Source organism: Papio anubis, chromosome 1 (genome assembly GCF_008728515.1).
Source record: "Papio anubis isolate 15944 chromosome 1, Panubis1.0, whole genome shotgun sequence".
NCBI lineage: Eukaryota > Metazoa > Chordata > Mammalia > Primates > Cercopithecidae > Papio > Papio anubis.
In genome coordinates this window covers 187,583,944-187,602,471 of record NC_044976.1, presented here as the reverse complement: position 1 = coordinate 187,602,471, position 18,528 = coordinate 187,583,944, and the positions used below count along the sequence as shown (strand labels likewise).

At 35.7% G+C, this 18,528-nt stretch overlaps 1 protein-coding gene across 19 annotated transcripts in view; it reads left to right on the top strand.

Moving 5' to 3' along the window:
- Positions 1-18,528, top strand: part of RABGAP1L (RAB GTPase activating protein 1 like) — a 786,378-nt gene that overhangs the window by 92,781 nt on the left and 675,069 nt on the right. For 18 of the 19 annotated variants that reach the window (XR_004181472.1, XR_004181455.1, XR_004181462.1 and 15 more), the window contains 2 exons: positions 1,259-1,416; positions 3,269-3,379. Coding sequence is in view for 12 of the 19 variants with exons in the window: in XM_031661559.1 (XP_031517419.1) it covers positions 1,259-1,416; positions 3,269-3,379 (269 nt within the window). In the remaining 7 variants the exon portion in view is untranslated. Of the gene's footprint in view, positions 1-1,258; positions 1,417-3,268; positions 3,380-18,528 lie in introns of those variants that run through there. The other variant, XM_031661890.1, reaches the window with a different exon arrangement.

The following is an 18,528-nucleotide window of genomic DNA, read 5'->3' as shown; positions in this document are numbered from 1 at the left end:
TGAGAGTGTTGGGAAGATTCAGATACTAATATCATTTTAGTAAATCATCTTAAGATACATTCAATTTCGTAGTATGTTTTGAAGCCTAGAAATATCTCTAAATATAGTTTATTTTGTGAACTTAAATTAGTTCAGTATCTTTATCACCATGTTTAAATGTCAGAGTTGAGAGAAGCAAGCAAATATTTGAAAGATAATTTTTTTTAAAGTAAAAGATCCCTTCCTTCCTTCCTTCCTTCCTTCCTTCCTTCCTTCCTTCCTTCCTCCCTCCCTCCCTCCCTCCCTCCCTTCCTTCCCTCCCTTCCCTTCCTTCCCTCCCTTCCTTCTTCCCTCCCTCCCTCCCTCCCTCCCTCCCTCTCTTTCTTTTCTTTTCTTTTCTTTTCTTTTCTTTTCTTTTTTCTTGTCTTGTCTTTTCTTTTGTCTTTCTTCTCTTTCTTTCTCTCTGTTTTTTTGAGACAGAGTCGTACATTACCCAGGCTAGAGCAGTTACGCAATGGCTCACTGCAACCTCCGCCTGCCAGGTTCAAGCAATTCTCCTGCTTCAGCCTCCCGAGTAGCTAAGATTACAGGCATGGACCACCATGCACTGCTAATTTTTTGTATTTTTAGTAGAGATGGGGTTTCACCTTGCTGGCCAGGCTGGTCTTGAACTCCTGACCTTGTGATCTGCCCACCTTGGCCTCCCAAAGTGCTGGGATTACAGGCGTGGAGCCACCGTGCCCGGCCCTCTTGCCCTTCTTCATTCTCAAGATGCTCGGATTCTAGTTGCAGCTCCTAAATCATAGTTCTCTGCTGGTCTCCAGTATGTAAGCTGGTGGTGCTTACTGTTGAACTTTGTGTACATTTGAAAGCCCTCCTCAGATTTGAACTTAAGTTTCCATGAAGTGAAATGATACCCCATTATTAATTTCAAAGTAAAAAATTCTGTTAATTTACTTTTTAAGTGATATTTCTGCAATATTTCCCTTCTTGGACTTCACATTGATGATAGTTTTTAGGTTGTAATAATTTGGAGTTTGGATGGTCTACATTTACCACCAAAAGTTGTTCACCCCCTCTTTTTTTAAATACACAAGTGATGAAAATGTCATGTAATTCTAAACATCTGATAAATACTTGGACTATATATAAAAATATATATATTCTGCTAAAGAAAATTCCGGTCATGGAAAATTATAGATTGAATAGTTCAGAGAGAAGGCTATCAGAATGCAATTAAAACCTTTGCCTAATGGTATTTCCTTTTTTACTCTTTTAGGTAAGCAGAATTTTGTATAGTTTCTGTACAGCATTCAAACGTTCTTCCAGACAAGTGTCTGATGTTAAAGACTCAGTTATTCCTACCCCCGACAGTGATGTGTTTACCTTCAGTGTCTCTTTGGAGGTAAAAGAAGACGATGGAAAAGGAAACTTTAGGTGAGGCAGTTGGAAAGATTAAAAATTAGCATTGTGTCTGGAGTATAATATAGGCTCATACAAAGTTTTAAGAAACTATAAAATGTTGGCATAAAGCCTCAAACTGATAAATATTTGATTGGTGAATGAATATTTTTATTCTCGTGCTTGTCAGATATTTCTTTCCTTTTTTTTCTTTTCTTTTTTTTTTTTTGAGATGATGAGTTTCATTCTTGTCACCCAGGCAGGAGTATGCAATGGCACAATCTCGACTCATTGCTACCTCCGCCTCCTGGGTTCCAGTGATTCTCCTGCCTCGGCCTCCCAAGTAGCTGGGATTACAGGCGCCTGCCACCATGCCTGGCTAATTTTTGTATTTTTAGGAGAGACGGGGTTTCACCATGTTGGCCAGGCTTGTCTTGAACTCCTGACCTCAGGTGATCTGCCTGCCTTGGCCTCCCAAAGTGCTGGGATTATAGGTGTGATCCACCGCGCCCGGTCAGATACTTATTTTCTTAAAGATTTAAAAGATATTGATACTTGAGAAAATTTAGTAAAATAATAAAAGTAGAATAAAAACTATGATCTTGTCAGCCACAGTCACTTTTAACTTTGGTCTGTTCCCTTTGTTTATTTCTAGGGGAATTTTTACACAATTGTATATGTAAAAAAAATTGTAACCTTTTTTTCTTTATGTTAAGTGTGCTAATCAAAATTGTTTTTAACAGTAACTGATAATATATGGTTTGATCACCACTTAATTAACCATTTCTTTCTTTTGTATGTTTAGAATGTTTTCCTCCAGTTCAGATATAGACAGTTAATAGGAAACAGTTACATTATTTAATGCTCAACTTTGTTCCTTAGCTGTGCCTTTAATTCTAAGAGTAGTTGCTAGCTAGGTATTTTTATCTGTAGCTTTACAGACATAGAAATTGAGGCCATGTCAAAGTTGCTCAAGATATTTTTTCTTTTCAGATAAGACAACCCATATTTTATACATTGATTGTTTTAATTAATTAATTTGTAAGAATGGTCTAGCCTAGGCTAGAATTTGATTAACTTGTCCCTGTTATGTATCTTTGTCCATCTTTTATTTATATATTCATGGATACATCACAGTCATCTCAAATTCTATGTGTCTAAAAGTATGCTTTTCTCACTTCCTTTGCTTTGAATTTTACTGTTTTACAGGCACTTATGATCACCCAACCAGCTAAACCAGACATGTGACAGTCTTAACAATTTTAAGTAAACATTATTCCTAAATTTGTTTTAAAACTGAAATTTATCATGTTCTCTCTCTGTTTTTTTTTTTTTTTTTTTGAGATAGAGTCTTGCTCTGTCACCCAGGCAGGAGTGCAGCGGTGCGATCTTGGCTCACTGCAACCTCTGCCTCTTGGGTTCAACCAATTCTCCTGCCTCAGTCTCCCGAGTAGCTGGGACTGCAAGCGTGCACCACCACTCAGCTAGTTTTTGTATTTTTAGTAGAAATGGGGTTTCACCATGTTGGCTAGGCTGGCCTCAAACTCTTGATCTCAAGTGATCCGCCTGCCTTGGCCTCCCAAAGTGCTGGGATTGCAGGTGTAAGCCACTGCGCTTGGCCATGTTGTCATTTTTAAGATCTTGCTTTTAACCTTAGTTAGCAGACAAAATATAAGGCTCTTATAAACTCAATTTAAAAAATAATAATGGCTGTGTTGCTGACTATAAAATTTATAGTTTGCTGCCTGTGGCAAGGTGAGAGTTTAGTATATCTTAAGAATAAGATTGTTGTTGCTTAAATACTTCGTTGTTTTGTTCTAACCTTGGAATAGGTATTTTATAATTTTATTAGATTATTGGTAATTCCTTTTCCTTTTTAATATTTCAGCCCTGTGCCTAAGGATAGAGATAAATTTTATTTCAAATTAAAGCAAGGAATAGAGAAGAAGATTGTGATTACAGTGCAGCAACTTTCTAACAAAGAATTAGCTATTGAAAGGTAAGCAGCTTGCTCCTGAATGCTACCAAAAACTTGTATTGACATTGTTACTGTCTCAGATGCATTGCTCAGTGTGGCTTTTCACTGTGCTTCATTTTCTCCAATTAAAAATGAGAATAATTAATAATACTTTATCTACTTTAAGTTAGATGTAACTGGTTCATTGAAAATCTCAATTGTTGGGGTAAGTAAACATGAAATGGCTTTAGTTTTTCAGCCATAACTGTTACAACTGGGTTTGTTCACATCCCTTTTTCTTGTTCCTTATTTACCTACAGCATAAATACTTTAACTTTTCAGTTACTTTCGATTACTCTGCCACTTAGCTGCTGGAATTTCAGAAACTTTAAAAGATACATATTTTTAAAATATATAAATACATACACATATACTTGTGTGTCAATTCACAGGAAAGCCATTCAGAAAACAAAGGAATGGTAGGATAAAAGATATAAATAAAGTCAGTAAGAAATGATAGTTCTGGGAAAAAATTTGAAATATAGATGATAGAGGAAAAGTTAATGTCTACAATATACATAAATTTCTTAACAATTGGCAGAAAGCAGAGGAGAAAAACAGGTCAGAGTATAAATAGATGACAGGAAAGCTATTGGATGGCTAATAAACATGTAAAGAGGTCCTGATTCACAAAAATATAGGGAAATATGAATTATAGTAACCTTAAGATATCAGATTGCAAAAATACGTAGTGATGGTAGGGTTATGGGGAAAAGGAATTCTCATACTGTTAATGGAAATGTAAAATGTATGTATGTCCTTTTTGAAAATCAGTTAGGCAACATATATAAAAATTTCAAAAATACCTATAATTGGACACATAGGTCTTATTTTAGGAAATCTGTGCTATTTGAAATAAAAGTATCACTGTTTAAGGACATATCTGTAAGGATGTTTGTTAATAAACCTAATTCAAAGTTAATTCAATACCTAGTACTACTTTGTCTTTGTTGCTACATATTTGTTAAATTGAAAGTTGCTTTATTATGCCAAAAAGGAAGTGCTAAAAAAAATGATGGGGGCATATAATAAAGATAGGGTTTGAAGGGACTCCAACTGGTTACTTCTCGGGCAATCTGAACAGTAAAATAATTAGGTACTTCAGTCAATTATCGGTAAGTACTGAAGTCAGTCTGTACTTCAGTCAAACAACAAAGGATGTTTATTTAACTTTGAAGTATTATTTGTAGTGGCAAAAACTGGAAATACAGATACCTATTTAGCTTCAAGGAGCGAAGGAAGTTGGTGATGCTGAAGAGAAATAAAAGCCTCCTCATCAAGACTGCTGTATACTATGACACTTCCCTCTGTCTTCCCTTCATAGTCTCTAGACTGGGATGAGAGTGGGAGGCAATTCAGGTGCTGGCTGATGACATCATGGCCACTTCTGTTCCTCTTAAATCTAGGAGAAGGTATCTGGCCCCCAAATTATCTGCAGTTTTTTTTTTTTAGAAGGTAGGCTGTCTAGCTCCACTTTGTTCCCATCTTTGAATCCTGCCAGGCAACAGGAAGAGTTTTATTCAGCATCTTGGTACAGTGATGCATGCATGTGTTTTTAATTGCTTGCAAAGTTTGGCCATATGTAAAAACCATCTTTTATCAATTTTAAGATGCATGTGTTTTCATATTGAACATCTCTGAAATTGTAGTTTGTCTTATAATTGATGGCATTTTAAAAAAATACTTTTTAAGTTCTGGGATACATGTGCAGAACATGCAGGTTTGTTACATAGGTATATTGTGCCATGGTGGTTTACTACATCCATCAACCTGTCATCTAGATTTTAAGCCCCACATACATTGCCTATTTGTCCTAATGCTCTCCCTTCCCTTGCCCCCAAACCCTGTCAGGCACTGGTGTGTGATGTTCTCCTCCCTGTGTCCATGTGTTCTCATTGTTCAACTCCTACTTATGAGTGAGAACATGTGGTATTTGGTTTTTTGTTCCTGTGTTAGTTTGCTGAGAATGATGGTTTCCAGCTTCATCTGTGTCCCTGCAAAGAACATGAACTCAGGCTTTTTTATGGCTGCATAGTATTGCATGGTGTATATGTGCCACATTTTCTTTATTTAGTCTGTCATTGATGGGCATTTGGGTTGATTCCAAGTCTTTGCTATTGTGAATAGTGCTGCAATAAACATACATGTACATGTGTCTTTATAGTAGAATGATTTATAATCCTTTGGGTATATACCCAGTAATGGGATTGCTGGGTCACATGGTATTTCTGGTTCCAGATCTTTGAGGAATCACCACCCTGTCTTCCACAGTGGTTGAACTGATTTACACTCCTGCCAGCAGTGTAAAAGCATTTCTATTTCTCCACATCCTCTCCAGCATCTGTTGTTTCTTGACTTTTTAATGATTGCCATTCTAACTGGCGTGAGATGGTATCTTATTGTGGTTTTGATTTGCATTTCTCTAATGGCCAGTGGTGATGAGCTTTTTTTCATGTTTGTTGGCCACATAAATGTCTTCTTTTGAGAGGCATCTTATAATTATAGTTGTCACTTTTTTTCCATGAGATATAAAAAATAATGATGAGTCTTAAAATTGATGACTTTCTTAAAATCGATGAAAAAGAGTTGAAGATAAAGTATTTTTGATGTTGAATATTATGATTCCAAAATAATACGGTTACATTTTACATATAGGAACCTTTTAGTTTTTAGGGGTAAGCATTATATATAGCAATGTTTTAAACTTTTTATTTGGAAGTAATTTCAAACTTACAGAAGAGTTAAAAACAATCAAACTAGTAGAGAGAAGACCTGTATACTCTTTACCAAGATTGTTACCAATATCTCAGTGTTACCAATGTTACTAAAATCTCATATATTGGAGACATTTTACCTAATTTGCTTTGCATTCTCTTTCTTTTTTTTTTGAGACAAAGTCTCGCCCTGTCAGCCCGCCTGGAGTGCCGTGGCCTGATCTTGGCTCACTGCAACCTTCACCACCCGGGTTCCAGCTATTCTCCTGCCTCAGCCTCCTGTGTAGCTGAGATTACAGGTGTGCTCTACTACATCTGGCTAATTTTGTATATTTTTAGTAGTGACGGGGTTTCACCATGTTGGTCAGGCTGGTCTCGAACTCCTGACCTCAAATGATCTGCTTGCCTCAGCCTCTGAAAGTGCTGGGATTACAGGCATGAGCCACTGCGCCCAGCTTGCATTCTCTTTCTCTTCTCCCTGCTACTCCCTATACACATACAATTGTTTTCCTGAACACTTTTAAGAGTGAGTTAAATACATCATGGCCCTTTTCTCCTAAGTGCTTTAGTGTATATTTTACAAGAATAGGGATATCGCTTACATCACCACAGTATACTTATCAACCTACGTGAATTTAGCATTCATACACTATTAATCTAACCTGCCATTTACCTTCCTATTTTGCCAGTTAACCTAATAATATCCTTTTCCCTCCTCCAGTTCAGGATTCATTCTAGGATTAGATATTGCATTTAGTTGCCATATGTCTTTAGCTTTCTTTAACCTGGAACATTTCCACAGCCTTCCTCTGTCTCTTAAGACGTGGACGTTTTTGGAGAATATATCCATTTTTCCTCTTTTTAATATAACATTGCCCATTTTTTTGGCTTTGTTTAATATTTCCTTGTGATTAAATTCAGATTATATATTGCTGCATAAGTTATGTGTCCTTCACCAGAGTATCACATCTGGAGGCACTTGATAGCCATCTGTCCCTTGATGATGATGTTAATTTTGATTACATAGTTAAGATGTCTGATTTCTTCCCTCTATGATTACTTTTTTTCTCCCTTGCAACCGGTTAGCAGTTGTGAAGAAACACATTAAGACCATGAAAATATACTGGGCGCGGTGGCTCACGCTTGTAGTTCCAGCAGTTTGGGAAGCTGAGGCGGGCAGATCAGGAGGTCAACAGATCGAGACCATCCTGGCCAACATGGTGAAACCCTGTCTCTACTAAAAATACAAAAATTAGCTGGGCTTGGTGGTGGGTGCCAGTAGTCCCAGCTACTCAGGAGGCTGAGACAGGAGAATCGCTTGAACACAGGAAGTGGTGGTCGCAGTGAGCCAATTGCACTCCTGCCTGGTGACAGAGTGAGACTTCATCTCAACAAAACAAAACAAAAAAAACCAACCACAAAAATATATCCTGCTCCTCATCAAAATTTCCTCCTTAATTTAACATTCTTTTATGATTCTTGTTGGATCTAGTCTGTACTATGATGATTGCAAAATGATTAATTTCTCAACTCTTGCCTTCTCTCTACATTTTGCGTTCAGTCCTTGGCATTCGGATGTAAACCAGAGCTTTCCCTTTTCTTCCATTTAACTACTTGTTATTGTTACAGATTCCTAAATTAACCCCCCCTCCCCCCAGTACTACATAATTGATTGAAGTACCTAATTATTTTGGTGTTCAGATTGCCCCAGGATCAACCAGTTGGAGCCCCTTCAAACCGTATCTTTATGACATGCCTCCATCGTTTTTTAAAGCATCATCATCCTTTTTAGCCTAACAAAGCATCTTTCAATTTAACAAGTCTGTAGCAACACAGACAAAGAAGTACTAGGTATTGAGTTAATTTAACTTCGAATAAGTGTTATTTTAAAATCTTGGACTTTTATGATTAAGTGGTATATTATGCCTAAACTGTGCCTAAATGTGAAGATAGGCAATCTTTTCTTTTCTCAGTAAGTTCCAAGTTTGATCAACTTGAATATAGAAACCTAGACAAATATAGGTGAAATAGTTGAATGCCTAATTATATATATGTTCTCTGCTAACTGGGTAAAACATTTGCACACACATTTAAATATATTACACAAAACAATAACTTAGAAATGTTACTTTTTGCCCACTCTTATATTCATAAAACAATTTTATCAGACTCTCATAATCTTTAATATCAGTGTCTTCATCATCATTAAAGCTACTTTTTGAATAATTTTAAGGCATTTTTTCCAGAGCACATTATGTCAACTTCTGCCTGAGTTGAGAGAAAATGCCTTTTGAATCAGTATATGCTACTGTCATTAGATATTTTACCAAAAACATGAGTACACATTTGTACACATTAGGAGAATTCTTTTTAAAATTACTTTGAATACATAAATACTATATTGGTTTTATTTCTTTTTTAATTGACACAGAAGTGTTGTATTTTATACATGTTTTGAGAGATGTATACTTGTGGAATGGCTAAATTACATTGTTTTTATTTTAACATAACTATTTTGCTGATGCTAACATCTGACGCTTGCAACCATGGACTCATATATCCAACAGTAATTACTGAATCCATGTTAAATTGCGTTGCTTCCTTTTCCGCTGATTTTGTCAGATAATCTCTGTAAACATCCAAATGTTAATTGACTAAAATTTCTTCAGGTGAATGACTCTTCCCTAAACAATACTTTGTTCAGCATAACAGACCAAATTACCTGTGATGTAGAAGATTTTGTAAATTCTTGGATTTTTCTATGTTGGTAAAAGAAACGTTTGCATTTCATTGGGTTAAATGTGGTATTTAATATGTTTAAATCAGACTGTAAACAGTGGAATTTAAGGTTGTCCAGCAGGTGGCAGCCTTACCAAGAAAATTTTTAACACCTCCGAATCTTTTCTGTTAGGCAGGGTCTCACTCTGTCACCCAGACTGGAGTGCAGTGGTGTGATCCTGGCTCACTACATCTTCCATTGCCTAGTTTCAAGCGATCCTCTCATGTCAGCCTCCTGAGGAGCTGAGACTACAGGCACTTATGGCTAATTAAAAAATTTTTTTGGAGAGATGGGGGGTCTTCCTATGCTGCCCAGGCTGGTCTTGAACTCCTGAGTTCAAGTGATCTTGACTTGGCTTCCTAAAGTGCTGGGATTATAGGCGTGAGCCACTGTGCCTGACTGAAATCTTTAATAACTGCTGCTGACAAGTTAATTTGTACTATAAAAACACTGGTGTGAAAGAAAATCCTTCAAATTACATAATTTTTGCTTATCTTCTGAAGGAGAAAATAAACTTTATCATTAAAAAAAATTTTTTAATCATTTTTTAAATTATGTAAAATTGTCAACATTCAGTTTTTTGTTGTTGTTGTTGTTGTTTGTTTTTGGTGACAGGACCTTGCTGTGTTGCCCAGACTGGAGTGCAGTGCTGTAATCATAGCTCACTGCAGCCTTCAACTCCTGGGGTCAAGCTATCTTCCTGCCTCAACCTCCCGAGTAGCTGGGACTACAGGTGCCCACCACTACTCTGGGCTAATTTTATCTTGTCTTATTTATTTTTCATGGAGACGGAGTCTCGCTTAGTTGTCTGGGCTGGTCCCAAACTCCTGGCTTCAAGTGATCCTCGTGCCTCAGCCTCCCAAAGTGCTGGGATTACAAGTGTGAGCCACCATGCCTGGCCAATATATATTTTTTTTTTTTTTGAAAAAATATATTATGAAAGAAGCCATTTCTGTGTGCATCCAAGGGTTGTTTATATCTAGATATTTTGCAAATTATACTGCAGTTGTCTGTCTTGACCCGTTTGATAACAAGTACTATGTTGTTTATCCCAGAATCCCTAGCATATAGTATAGTGCTTGGAACACGGAGCTTTATGCTTAGCTACTTACTCCTGCTTAGCACTTTCTCAGTGCCAGGCACTGTTCTAGGTGGTATTTATGAGGTATAGGTACTATTATCTTCATTTTGCAGTTGAGGAAACTGAGGTACAAAAGTTACATAACTTGACGGAGGCTATAAAATTAATTTTTAACTAAGTACATCTGGTACTGGAATACATGTTCTTACTCTTTACTGCTTCTTTTTAAATACTTGGATAAATGAATAAAAAGTATATAAAATTTTATAAAGTTAGAGCATTGGCTAAATTTGTTATAAGATGGAATTAATAACTGAATATTGCACCAATAAAATCCTGTATTTTTTAGAGAATGTATGAAAACTGTTCTCAAGTCATGAAAACGTCCAGTATTCTTTTCCTATTCTTGATTACCTATGTTGGATATCACATACTAAGTTTTATTTAATAACTGGATATAAAAAAGCAATAATAATGGCCAACATTTAATGAACACTTACTGTTTGATGGCCATTGAACAACTTATCTAAACATGTGAGGAAGGTGCTATTATAATTACTCCATTTTTTTTTTTTTTGTGACAGAGTCTTGCTCTGTTGCCCAGGCTGGAGTGCGGTGGTGCGATCTTGGCTCACTGCAACCTCTGCCTCTTGGGTTTAAGCAATTCTTCTGTCTTACCCTCCCAAGTAGCTGGGACTACAGGCATGCACCAACACACCCGGCTAATTTTTGTATTTTTAGTAGAGACGGGGTTTCACCATATTGGTCAGGCTGGTCTTGAACTCCTGACCTCGTGATCTGCCCACCTCAGCCTCCCAAAGTGCTGGGATTACAGGCGTGAGCCACCGTGCCTGGCCTATTACTCTGTTTTTACAGATGACGAAACAGAGGTTTAATCAGGTTAAGTAACTTTGGTTACTTGGCCAGAAACTGGTAGAGCCAGGATTTAAACCAGGAGCGTCTGATTTCTGAGTGTGTACTCTTAAAGGCTAACCCCAATTAAATCTTGGTTATATACTAGGTTTAAAATTAAGCCAGTTTGAAGATAAATGAATTGGTATTCTTTGATATTTTTTCAGCAGAATTTAAAAGTGCGAACTTAGATGTTAGGGCATTCAAGTGATTGCTTAGGAATTTCAAACCCTCAGTGACTTGGGAGAAAAGCTGATTTGTAGAAGAGAAAGCCAACATTAACAACTAAGAGGAGAAAGCAAGATCATTGTATATGAAATGTGTGAGGAGTGGTAGGCTGAGGCTTACTTATGGAGGGCCTCCAACTGAGATGTTCAAGTTTGTGCACATGAGGTCAGGGTCTTCTGGTGTTCCCAAAACAGAAATGGTGATCATTTCTCTCCCTGACTAGCTGCCATTATTATGGGTTTTGGTATCACAACATACATAAATATTGCAGAAGATTTCTTGCATACGAATACATTGATATGTATTTTTAAAGCCTTGATAGTGTTTAAAATACATTATTACTAGCACTGTTACCTAAATGCATTATTACTAGCACTATTATTTAGCACCCACTTGGATGCTTTGAATAGTTTGCTATGCTCAATAAATATTCCAAAGGTCAGAAAAGAGAAGGGGAAAATTTTTCAGTCTTTGCTGTATTAGTGCTCTGTCTAGTTGATTTTTTTGCCAAGTATTACTTCTTATTTCATGATAAAATGATTCAAGTCAAATAATACCATATACATTTAGAAAATGAGCCTCTTTATTATTCTTTAACATGAAGAGGTTCCAATAATGGTAATTTCAGGCCTTGGGGAAGAGTAATGGGGAGGCAATTTTTGGCACCAGGGTTTTATGTCTGTCCTATCACTCTGTTCTCAGGGGTCTGCCCTCATATTAATACTTGTGCTAACCAGAATGAAGTAGTGATACAGCAAGCAGAATATAATGATTAGAGTTGTTATAAGCACACAACTCAATTTGCAGCAAGTAACATGGGCCAATACTGTTGGAAAAGAAGGATTTTCATGAGCCACTTCTATCTCACATTGATTTGGGGAGATATAATCATTATATATACATTAGAAAAAAAACCACATCATTTCTAAAAGGCAGTGATCGTATCAGATCATGTAGTTTGATCATTTGGAGAGTTCAGTGATGTGCCTCTTTCTGTAGCAATTTTGCTTCGGTTTTCAGTTTATGCTTGCTGGCTTGCAGCACAAACTTTATTTATTTATTTTTTAAAATTTATTTATTATTATTATACTTTAAGTTATAGGGTACATGTGCATAACGTGCAGGTTTGTTACATATGTATACTTGTGCCATGTTGGTCTGCTGCACCCATCAACTCGTCATTTACATCAGGTATAACTCCCAATGCAATCCCTCCCCCCTCCCCCCTCCCCATGATAGGCCCCGGTGTGTGATGTTCCCCTTCCTGAGTCCAAGTGATCTCATTGTTCAGTTCCCACCTATGAGTGAGAACATGCGGTGTTTGGTTTTCTGTTCTTGTGATAGTTTGCTCAGAATGATGGTTTCCAGCTGCATCCATGTCCCTACAAAGGACGCAAACTCATCCTTTTTTATGGCTGCATAGTATTCCATGGTGTATATGGCAGCACAAACTTTATAATGAGAAACTGAAGTGATAAGAACCATACCCTGTAGCATGGGTGATTGATAGTACCTTTCCGTGTGTTATTTTCTTGAGGAAAAGATTTCCTAGACAAGGATTACTGAAAAAATCACCCCGGGACTCTTTTCTTCTTGTGAAACAGTTTTTTAGTGTGATTTGCCATCACGAAATTTGATGGACAGTAGAATTTGAATTGTTTATTATTTTTGACTGCTCTAACTTCTTGTTAGACCATTCTGAGGGTCTTTTGCTGAATTTACTTGGTACTTATTTTTACTTTTGCCTTAGCAAGTTGTTACCGTTTTATTTAAGAAAAAAGTCAAGTTACTGTCTTGAAATTGCCTAGATGTTAGTCTGATTTGGATGTTTTATTCTCTTATGTAAATTAGTACGTTTTTAAACTTTTACAGCAAAATAAAGAATTTTGGATGTTCTAATAATTTCTCTTAGAGGATATCATTCTTCACCTTCCTGAAAATAGGAATAGATGAGTGGGATGACCCATCTTCTGCATAATGTTTGAAAAGCTGCCCTGTGAGCTTATTCACTTGTCCTGTTTGTGTTTTCTTTTAAGGCAGTAGAAAGATGACTCTCTTTTTCCTTAGGAAAACAGGCATTACTTACTTATACAAAAGTACTTTCATTGTTCTCTGTTAATGATTTCATGTGACAATTGATAGAAAGCTATTGGCATTTTCAGGTGAAAAATTTGGGGAGTGGATAATTGGAAGCTTCTACCTGACTCTCAGCCTTTGAAGTGAAACTTGTAATCAGCACAGAATTTTCAGCATCTTTTTATTGCTGGCTTCTGTTGGCATCCAGTCGGGAGAGGTGGCATCATGGTTTAAGTATTAAATGTGGATGTAGTACTATTACCTTTTCAGCATTGTATTTTAAGAAATACTTTTAAAATATGAGCAATGAAAGCATATATTGTTGTCTGTAATGTGTTCTTATAAGTTGATTGATTCTAGATGTTTTGGAGCTCATTAAAAAAAATTCTAGTTTGAAGTAATTGTAGATGCACAGGAAATTGCAATAATAGTATAGAGATGCTCCATGTATGCTTCCCCATTTCCCCCTGTGGTAACATCTTACATAACCATAGTACAGTATCACTGCTAGGAAATTGGCATTGGTACAATTTGCAGACTTCTATTGCAGCTCTTTTTGAATCCTTTTGTAAATCACAGTATATAATATAAAAATTTAATTTGTTGGTTTAAGAAATTTGGATATGTAGCCTGGCTGCTAAGTAATTGGAAGAGATTGGGTATTTTAACCCTATCCTGTCCAGTTATCATGTTATTGTCCCTTGGCTCCAAATCTGTCCTCTTACCTGATCTGCATTAATGGAGCTTTAAACATATCTTCTTTGCAGCAAGCACAATATTAAATTATGCCAGTAGAGGGTGTTGCAGGGACACTGCAGGAAGATGGGGTTTCTTTTGTTTCTGATGTGTTACATTTAGTGTTTTCTTGCTCTTGCTACAAGATCCAGGGACATCCAGTGATGCTGTGCTTTTGCTGATGTTTGGTTCAACCTAGCTGTGCACCTAGTGCATGCAGTCCCTCCGTGAGCTCATAGCTTTGGTTCTGTCTCAGTGAGACCCTTCTACAGCCCTCCTGACACAGACATTGTGTGCCCCAGGCCTCATACCACACTGCCAGTGAGCTGGCTCTGGAAGCCCTGATTTCCTTTGCCCACCTGCCTGCCAGCCTTTGCTGGCTGCAGCCCAGAGGGTTATTTCCTGCTTGCCTGTCGTCCAACTTTGCCTAGGCAGTCCAGCAAACTTCTTTGCTATTCATTGGGCTGTAATCTTACCTTCTCCAGTGAGGTCTGAATACCAGCTTTGGCGAAAGGACCCAACTTCCAAGTTAGTTCTTCCTTATGGTACTCTCCCTTAGCTTTAGGGTTATAATTCTCTTTATAGTTACTCTACTATGACAATTAACAATTCTTTATAGTAATTTCCCCCTGTTTAGATTACTGTGTTTTCTGTCCTAATAGAATCCTGACTTACAGTATCTAATTGAATTAATATCTAATGATATTAAGCCATCCATAAAGTTTCTGATATTTTTCCAGGAAAAACAAAACAAAAAGTGGTTTAGATAATCTTTTTACTGTCACAGTAACGGCAAGGAAAAAACAACTATTTTTTCTACGATATGTTTATTTCCATTCCATGTAGAGCCTTTTTCATACTAAAGCAAGGAACCCTGCAAAGTAGATTATCTTTTATTTACTTTTTTTTTTTTTTTTTTTAACAGTGAGTAGGGAGCTAAAGCATATTTTTTTTTTTTTGCTTTGCTATGAAATCTAGCTTATAATTGGCAACACAAGTATTTGAATCAAGACCATCTTGCTATTCTTCCTAAAGCCTTTTCATTTCACTCTTCTGTATGATTTTTTCTTTCTTTTTGGGGGGCTGGGGGATGTTTACAGGGGTCAGTGTTAAGTACCTATAAATAGGATATGATTATTTTATTTTATTTCTTTAGTAAATATTGTTTAGTTACTAATATTTTATCCGCATTTGTAATAGTAACATAGTTGTTTTATTCCCTTTTAAAGATCTTTGGATCATTTGAAAGGAAGAGGGACTTAAAAATGTTATTTTTTTAAGTAGGACTTTAGGCAATTAATTAAAAGTTAAATATGTTTTATAGGTGAAATTTTGTGTTTGTACTTTAAATGTTTGATTTTTAAAATCTTCATATATTTTAATAAATTTACTCATTCTTTTTATTTCCCTGTTATTTTTAAAATTTTTATTTCCTTTTTAAAATTTTATATATTTAGGTGAATTATTTCATTATTCCACTGTACTACAGAAAACTTAATTCTTTTATAATATGAAATGTCTGTGCTTTTAAGGCTAATTTTCTACTTGTATACTATATTTTATTCCATTTTGCCATCTCAAAGACATTGTTTGAGCAGTCTTTCTTCTACCATACTTGCGTGTTAGATTAGCCCATCCAGTCTCATGACTTTAAATATATCTATAAGTGGATGATTCCAAATGTTTATCTCTGACCTGTTGTCTCCAAACTTATATATTCAACAACTTCAGATCTTCATCTGGCATCTCAAAGTTAATATGTTCAAAAATCAAACTAAAAAATCAAGTTTGACACCATCCCAAACTTGTTCCTCCCGTAATTTCTCACAGTCTTATTAATTTTTAACTTGATCTTTCCAATTACTGTGGATGAAAAATTTGGCATTTTCAACTCATTTTTCTCTCACTCTACATCTAATTCTTCATTAAGTCATATTAGTTCTACTTCCAACTGTGTGAAGAAAGATAAAACTCTAGAGGAAAGGAATTAAATAAAAAATACAAATAGAATTGGGAAAAAATGTAGACTGTAGATAAAAGAAAAAAAATTAGAAGAAAAACAAAAGAAATGACAATCGAGAGAAAAAGAAACAGGAACTCCAAGTCAAATTGCTAGGACTCTTATTTTATCAAAAGTTAATGTAGGCGCTTTTGCTGTAAATTTTCTCATTAAATTGAATTCATCATTTTTTGCCCATGTTTGGTTCAACCCTATCTACATGTGTTTTATGAGTGATAATCAGGAATCAGTAGCCTGTAAAATCAGCCTTTGTGAAGGAGAAAAATGGACTTTTGTTAATTAGCTGTAGCTATACAGGGGAAGATACTCCTTTTCTTTATGCTTTTAGATGTTTTTGAATTGTGTTTACAAGTATATTCAATTGAAAAAATACTTGTAAATTAGCACCCATTTATTTTGATGCATATATCTAGTATCTGCAAAAGTCCAAATAATGTATCACTATCTGAATGTCCTGCATTAGTCTTACTGAATGGAAAAGCAAAATAATTGATTTTAAATGTTTTAAGCAGGGATTAAACCATGTCAGACTTTGAAATTTACTGGTTTTCTTGTTATAATCATTTTTAATATATTTTAAAATCTGACTGTAGCTAAGTTCTCATTTTGTGTTTGAAGGGAGTTAGTAAAAGTACTCATATTTGGTGGGAGGATGGCTTGAATCAGGAGGTGGAGGTTGCAGTGAGCTGAGCTTGTGCCACTGCACTCCAGCCTGGGTGACAGAGCCGGAGCCTTTCTTAAAAAAAAAATGAAGAAAGAAAACACTCATATTTGAGTTATTCTGCATTTTAAATTTTGACCCTTTATTAATGTGAGAATTAATGGGAACATTATTGCTAAGGAGGGTTTTTTTTGTTTTTGAAATGTATTCAATGAAAAGTTTTAAAAACATTGACCTAAAAATATTCTTCTTTCTGTATGTTATTTTCTCTGTACTGGTATTTTTTTTTTTTTTTAAATTTATGGGTTGAAAATTTTAAAAAATTGACCTAAAATATTTTTCTTTTATAGCCTGTCTGTATGTTAAATTCTGTATACTGGTAGCAGCTCTATGGCAGTCCTAAGATCTATTTTAGGTTATTTTTTTTTTCCTGGTGGTTTTTCCTAGTGTTCTAGGAAATCTAAGATAGTTGGTTAGTTAGTTAGTTAGTTAGTTACATACATAGATACATAGATAGATAAAACGATTTCCTACCTGATGAATGAAAAGAGTAACCAATTTTTAAATCTGTCTTGCTGGTAAGTGTAAATCCTACTGGAGAGACTTCTTCCTATTACTGATATCACTGAAGTTACTAGAGTGAAATTTTCAGGATAAATAGCTATGGAGTACCCTCATCTGGGTTTGAATCTTGGCTTTACAGTGATCTTGGTCAAGTTATTTAACTTCTCTGTGCTTCAGTTTCCAATTTGTAAATTGCGAATAAAACTTACCTCTTAAGATTGTGGGGAGAAGATCAGCTAGTAAGTGTTCAAAATAATGCTTAATAAATGCATGCTATTATTACTATTAGTGGTACTATTACAATAACCACAGTTAAAATTTTAAGACTATTGGTCTTTTGTGAATGATAATCAGGAGTAAGTAACTTGCAAAATCAGAGTAGACTGCCACCGTCAGAAGGCAAAATCTTGGCTAGAGTTCTTTAGAACCTATGTGTATGTACAGGCAGTCCTTGCTTTGTAGTTATGGTATACATTATTTTCTCTTACCATGGTTCAGTTACAACACTAGTCTCCCAACCACGTGGTTCAAATTTCTGTTACCATAGTATATTAACAGAGTAATTGCATATCAGACTTGGCTGTTCAGTCCACAAGTCACGATACACATACATGATTAGTGACCAATCATGTCACTTCTTCCAAAGTCTGTTGGTGATTGGTCACTGTGTATCTGTTATTCACTTTACTTTCAGATAGCAAAGTATGTGGTTGTGTTGCCTCTTTGTCTCTGGTAATAAATCCATTTGACATTTTACAAAAATAGATAATCCAAAGAGGAAATTGGCCAACAAAGATAACAGTGCTACAAAGAAATGAAAAGTCATAATGCTGAAAGTGAAATTGCATGTAATTTTAGAAGATGCACAGTCTTAGAAGATTTCAAAATGACAACAGCAAAATGAAGACAGGATGACACCTAGGCCTGTTTAAAGCTGTGATATGAATCATATTGAAAAAGTATGATGAATTTAAAAAAATGAGAAAATCACTCCAACATCGTTTAGTTTAAGTTTCACTAGGAACAGAAAGCTGCTTACGGTTTAACTGGAGCATATACTTCTGCTTTGGATTGAAGACTAATACACAAAAATTCCAATCAGTTTTGCTAGCATGTCAGCCAAAATATTGAAGTTAGATGCCACATCAAAAGGAAATAGTAATTATAAAGAGACTAGAAATTATGCAATTTCTTTATCTCGATTTTGGGAGAAATATGACATAAAGCATGCAGTTGAAGGCATCATTTCAGGGAGCAACAATGAATATTATGTCTGTAGTATAGCAAAACTTTTACTTCGCTATAGAAGTACGTTTGCAGGATCTGAATAGGACATGTATGGAGATGTAGAAGAAATAGCT